This window comes from Anneissia japonica, unplaced genomic scaffold (assembly GCF_011630105.1).
Source record: "Anneissia japonica isolate Jap-2015-1 unplaced genomic scaffold, ASM1163010v1 scaffold287829_len2072220_cov186, whole genome shotgun sequence".
NCBI lineage: Eukaryota > Metazoa > Echinodermata > Crinoidea > Comatulida > Comatulidae > Anneissia > Anneissia japonica.
The window spans coordinates 1819772-1826535 of record NW_022716075.1 but is presented as its reverse complement, the minus strand read 5'-3'; the positions used below and the strand labels follow the sequence as shown (position 1 = coordinate 1826535).

The window sequence follows — 6764 nt, the reverse complement described above, 5'->3', positions numbered from 1 at the left end:
ACCTACCCCTGTCCACGCTGTCAAATGCCTTTTTAAAATCCACAAACGCCACATAGAGTGGGCATTTGGGAATAGTTAAGGTGTTATTTATTAGCATATTAAGCGGTTTCAGTGGATAGGTCGTTTCGGAAGCCATGCTGTTGTGCAGGCAGTATCCCTTGGTTTTCTGCCCAGTTTAATATACGTTTACTTAGTATATACGTATAACATTTTAGAACACACGATGATAATGCAATACCCCTATATGAGTCTGGGTGTGACAACGATCCTTTGCCCTTATATATTGGCAACAAGTAGCCAATCAGCCAATCCGATGGGCAACAACTGTTTAGAAAACAAAAGTTTAGAATTTGAGTTATTGGAGCTACTAAGATCTCACTACAGTTTTTCAAAACATCATAGGTGATGCCGTCCGGCCCGGCCGCTTTACCCGCTTTCCCCCTACCAAATGCAATTAAAACTTCGGACTCATCAATGGGCCATGAAATAGGATCATCATCTGTCACTACATTTGCGTAGTAAGGCAACATCGGTAGATTGTCAGTATGCAATAAGGCACTAAAGTGATCAAACCACATTTCAGGGGACACCTGGGATCCACCCGACTTTGATTTTCTAGTTCTCCAAAGTGACCAGAAATCGCTGATACTGGCTTCAGCCTTTCCAATCATCCGTATTATTTGCTCCTCCTGATATTTATGTTTTTTCTTTTATCTATAAAACATATAGATAGGTGTATAAATTAACAGTTTTCAAATATAACAATATGTTCTGGTGTGAGAGTTGTATCGAGTATAACTCTTTCATGAAGATAAAGAACTCAGATTATCTCATTAAGCCATACACACATAGCCATATATTAATATTAATAATAATAATAATAATAATTATTATTATTATAATAATAAAGATAATAATGATGATGATGATGATGATAATAATTATTATTATATAGTTATATATAATTATTATTATAATTACGATATAATTATAATAATAATAATAATAATAATAATAATAATCAAATAATGGTAGAAATGCCCATTTAATGTTTTGTGTATTTCCAGATAATATTTTTTAATAATATATAATAGTATTAATATAAAATATTTTACATCACTGTTCTATATCTGCTGATGAGTGTGATTCTAATAATAGGTAGTTTTTGCCGTACGTCGTTAACCTGAACTTTAACGTTAGTACCCAACATGCAACGCGATAACTCCGCCCCTTTTGTAAACAAACCTAAATACGCATGCGCAAACCCGTAACTAACGTCCGTCGAGCATGTAAAATCCTGAAATTAACGTACTCCGCAACGCAAGATGAATAAAATATGACGTCATCCGTTAACATTAAGGTTAGCGTCTTGCAGCGAAAACTCCCTAATATTAATTATTTCGAACGGTGGGAATGTCTGAATCCGCGCCTGATTTGTTTTATGAACACGTGTTCATAGGTATACGTACGTTTACGCTATCGTTTCCTGGGGGATCTTAGTAAACATATCTAAAGGGTGGAGCCTAACGGGAAGTTCCACTGTGATAACTCCTGCTATGCATTATATCATGAAAAGGAATATCAGAACCATGGACCTATTATAGGTCCATGGTATGAGTATGCTTGTCAGCACACTGACGTCACGAACCATGGCTGATAAAATACACATACAAAGTATATTGCAAATTACTGGTGATTAATTTTATTGTAACCCTTGACCAAACATTTCTATCATTATGCAAATTACAAATGGTTTTGCATACTATATTTGCATAATTATTTAAGTGACCACATACAGTTAATCAAAATATACTTATCGTTATTTAGCTTAATTACAAACTTAATGAAAGATGATAGTTTCCTATAGATTTTAAATATCTTACATAAATAAATATTTACAACTTATTTTGTCTACTTAATTAAGGCGAAATTAATTAATTATTTACAAATTATTAAATTACAGAAAAAAAATTATATAAAAAAAAATGTTATATCGGATGTGTCTGAGTTTACATCTTAATATACATGCCGGTTCAAAATTGCTTGATAGTATGCCTTGCGTATGACTGTTTGTCGCCCTCATTAATAGTTCAAAGGGGAATTCCCTTTTGTATCACTTCCGACCGTTGACAAATCGTTTTTATGTTTCTCATTTAATATTTTTATTTATGAGATTAAAATTATAGATTAATAAAATAAGTTCATATAGCTAAATATAATTTGTAAAAAATATTTTTATGAATGAAAATAATTTGTATTCAATTGAGATATGAAGATGGAACATTTTTGAAGCACAAAAATTCGCAATAAAACTAAATCATTCGATCAGACGGACGTATATATTTGCAAACAGCCTAGTAACGAATCTCCTCACACGCACAGCAGCTTGGGATGGCAACATATTGAACCTGAAGCACGGGTCGATCATGCAGACATCGTGGGATGACCAATGCTTTTCTCCATTCGAATTTTTGTAGACAGTTACCACCTCCGCTGAGAGTTGCGCACCTCTGTCGTCTGCCAAACAATTGGAAGTACATAATGATAATATAATGGTATAATAATAATTATGTAATAATAATAGTAATAATATTAATAATATCAATAATAGTAATAATAATAATAATATAAATAATAATAATAATAATAATAATAATAATAATAATAATAATAATAATATTATAATGATGATTATGATGATAAAACACGGTAATGCAGAACGTGTTTCAAAATTTTCCAAATTAAATATTATTTAGTAATGGGTTTATTAATTAGGTACTATCATGAATGGTTAAAAAAATAGCAGCATTTATACTCACAAGCATCGTGCTGAATCAAAGTACTGCTGCACGGAGACGTATCCGACTTGAGCCTGGACAAGATAAACCAACTGCCCTCTCGTGTTGTAGGCTGTACGTGGTTGAATATTTTGTCTGTTTACGGGACAAAGATCGGCAAACTGAGGGAGGGAACCCGGCAAATGGCTAGGTGGGTTGGCTGCAATGAAAGGTGGCACCAATGGGAAACCAGTGCCTCCGTTACCACCGGCTCCACCGTCACCACCATTACCTCCGAAGAACCCTCCATCTCCACCATCACCACCACCACCACCATCACCACCGAGTTGTCCCCCATTACCACCAGTTCCACCTTCACCGCCGTCACCGCCGTTTTCACCACCGTCACCGCCGTTACCGCCTTCCCCACCTTCGCCACCGAGAACACCACCTTCGCCACCATCACCACCCTCTCCACCATCGCCGAGACCGCCACCGTATGTTCCACCTCCGTTGCCACCGTTGCCTCCGTCACCACCCTCGCCATTATTAATAGCATTACCACCGTTACCACCATTACCACCATCTCCATTATTTCCTCCTCCGGTACCACCATCTCCTCCATCACCACCATCGAAATTAGGTAGCCCGTAGTTTATAAATGGCACGCCATAACTAAAGGTAAAATAGAAATTAACTTTATTGTAAAATAGAAAATGCCAACCTAATCCTGTTAGAAGGCCTACCCATCACTAATTTCACCACCATCGAAATTAGGTAGCCCATAGTTTATAAATGGCATGCCATAACTAAAGGTAAAATAGAAATTAACTTTATTGTAAAATAGAAAATGCCAACCTAATCCTGTTAGAAGGCCTACCCATCACTCATTATGCCTCTTAATAGGTTTTCATATGTTTATTGATTTCGAAGTACATTTGTATTCAGATTGGTGAGATGAACATCTTAAATCTACGGTTGAGATAATTGACTTGAAATGTTCTGCGTAATAACAACAGATATCGGGATCGAAGACGATTTGGATAAAATAAAACTGTGACCTATAATAACATTCTACTCAACGGTTATAATAACTCTCATAAATGTAAAAGAGTGCCTACAGAGATCACTCCAATTTCACTCTATCACGAGTGATAACTCTTAAATGAATGAATATTATTCTTAAAATAATGAAAAAATAGTAAAATTCACTCAGAATAAAGTGAAATCTCACTTTAAAAAAAAAACTCTATGTATTTCACTCAATTGGAATGGTCACTGTAAGGACGTTTTCACTCTGTTTTACTATTTTGCATGTAGAGAGGAAACAATACTTACAATACTATATCTGGGTTAACTTCGGGTAGTTCTGGATTTATAATGTTACCATACTGTGACAGAATGTCTTCCAAGGCTTTTTGGTCAGTGGCGAGTCTATAAAAGATAAATAAATAAATGGAAACATAAAATATATTCTAATATTCATGAAGATTCATTTGTCATCCAGACTGAGAGTGCCCAGAGGGTGGCAATAAAAACATCTGTGGTATGTATGACAGCTTCTAACATTCCAATCCTCCTGACGATATTTTTTCCCAGAATTTTACCTGAGACTATAATTTATAAAGATGGAAGGTTGCTAAAGTATGGTTAAACCATGCATGACACGTGTTAATGTAGGCATATATTGTTCTTAATCATCATGGTACGATATCATTTGCATATTCCGTTAACACTGTAGACTATCAATATAAGGCAACGGGGTAAAGGGCTAAATCTCCATTAGTTTTATACATGAGTTTGTTAAGCGAGTCTCGATATAATTAACAACTTGGGTTAGTGATTATACAGAGTTTAAATTATAACTGTACACGTCTGTAGCACTGGTAGCACTGACAATTTACTACTGCAATCGCAATGCAGATATGTTACGTGTCTTTTTTCTGTATACCCTTCATAGTGTTTACAGTACAATCGTTACACTGCGTAGCAGTTCTCAACGCAATTGGGTAAGGCTTTCCAATTCGACCGACCAATCAGAATCCCCGAAAGCTGTCGGCGACAGCGTGTAGCGATTGTATGGAAACTAAGCTATATTTGTGAATGACATCACTTACCCACAAAGCCTATCGTCAACTTTAGGGCCATACGAAGCGGAAACTATCACAACCAGGCATAAAACACTGACGATTTTAATCTATAAATTTAATTTAAAAAAAGAAGTACCGGTAATACATCAATATTATATACAATTATTATTATCAACAACAATAAATTTTAACATATAACCACAAATAAAAACATTGATAACACTAACTATCAAAAATAAAACATAAATAAATTAATTACATTACAGGTAAAATGTAATAGCGTTTAAAATTTGTTATTCATTAAACAGTTACTGTAAAACCCAATGGGCTTAATCTCGAGAAGAAGCCCATCTCGAATTGAAGCTCCCTTTTCAGTTTGCAAAATTAGCATCAAAAAGAAGCCATGGTCTTCTTTTCAAAATAGCGTAGGCTTCTTTTCGAGATAGTGGAGTGGAGTTGAATAGCTTAGTGGTTAAGATGCTTGCCTTTTGATCCCAGGATCCTAGGTTCAATTCCTGTCACTGCAGGAATTTTTCTTACGACTAAAAACAACTCCACTCCCTAATCTTCATAAAGAGACTTAGTTTAAAGCATCATTCTCATCCTGTAAGTGGCAAGTGTACTTGCTGTTGGATGTTAAGGGAAATATAGAAAAAAATAGTACCGTACATAAACTGTACATGAATTTAAAAAAAACCAACAAAATAAATTAAAATCACGCTTGGTTTATACAGTAGTTTAGGTGATTTAATGCCAGTTAATACACTGCATTATACACTAGTCGAAGAATAATATGGCGAACATTGAACTTAATTACTCTTCAAAGTGGCAATCCCGTCACAAGAAAACATAAATACGCGATGCTTTTCTTTCGTAGACTATGTCTCAATGGTTGGAGTGGAGTTGTTACCAATACAAGAATTGAACCCAGAAAACTGGGATTGGAAAGCAAACATCTTAACCACGGAACTATCCAACTTCACTCTTCTCAGTTAAGAAAATCATTTACATGATATATCATAATCATAGGCCTCTTGACAATAAATTATTCAACTTACCATCTTCTTTGCTGCCCTTCACTTTTTCCAGCAGACAATTTTGTTTAAAGACCGTGATTTTGATTCTGAATTAAACACTATCACGAAGTCTTTTATACCCTCATTCCATCGGGCGGAGCTAAGTTAAATAGTAGGTGGGGCTCAAACCGTCACCAAGTATCCACCCGGAAACGGTGAACCTTTTCAGAGCAAGTTCGGCCTGGCGAGTTTACAGCTGGTAGCTTATTTCTGAGTGTACTTTTAGAGTTCCGCAAGCGGCCACTTTCAAGAGGTTAGATGAGTGTTAGCATACTTTAAGGGGAACTACCGGACGTCAAAATACGATGTCTCGTTGGCCTACTTGACGCTAATTCGTTTAATACTTATTAACAACCGAATTTAGAGTCTTCAACGCCTTGATATCTTTTTTAATTGTTAATCGATCAATATTTTCCTTAAAATTATGTTAGCCATATGGTTAAGATTTATAGTTGTAAAATACAATGAACGCGACACAATGTCTACAAAACCGCAATAATAAAGGGTGTATCAAAATATAAGATATTAATAAACAGATGAAATAAGATGAGCTAATAAGCTTAGTAACAGTTATTATTATTATTATTATCATTTCCGTTATCAATATCATTATCATTGTTATCATCAACATCATAATTATCTATCTATCTATATATATATATAGGCCTATATATAATACAGTACATAAAAAGAGATAAATAGTAATAACAATGCTCGAATAGGAACATGTTATAATCGTATTAAGAATACCCCTTCAACGAAAAGTTCATTTATTTATTTAATATATATATATATATATATATATATATATATATATATAG

General features: G+C 34.6%; 1 protein-coding gene across 1 annotated transcript; it reads right to left on the bottom strand.

Annotated features, from left to right (window-relative positions):
• Positions 1-1679: 1679 nt before the first annotated feature.
• Positions 1680-6006, bottom strand: LOC117109627 (uncharacterized PE-PGRS family protein PE_PGRS36-like). The gene is made up of 5 exons (XM_033252019.1): positions 5926-6006; positions 4895-4974; positions 4116-4211; positions 2820-3452; positions 1680-2517 (listed from the first exon to the last, which is right to left on the bottom strand). Exons 1-5 carry the CDS (start codon positions 5926-5928, stop codon positions 2355-2357), a joined length of 975 nt encoding a protein of 324 aa, XP_033107910.1. The 5' UTR covers positions 5929-6006; the 3' UTR covers positions 1680-2354.
• Positions 6007-6764: the final 758 nt, after the last annotated feature.

Excerpts from the sequence above, each read along its gene's own strand:
- LOC117109627 (XM_033252019.1), bottom strand. Across the intron at positions 3,453-4,115 it reads GTTAACCCAGATATAGTATT|TTATGGCGTGCCATTTATAA; the intron begins GTAAGTATTGTT and ends TTTTACCTTTAG. Across the intron at positions 2,518-2,819 it reads TTTGATTCAGCACGATGCTT|ACGACAGAGGTGCGCAACTC; the intron begins GTGAGTATAAAT and ends ATTGTTTGGCAG.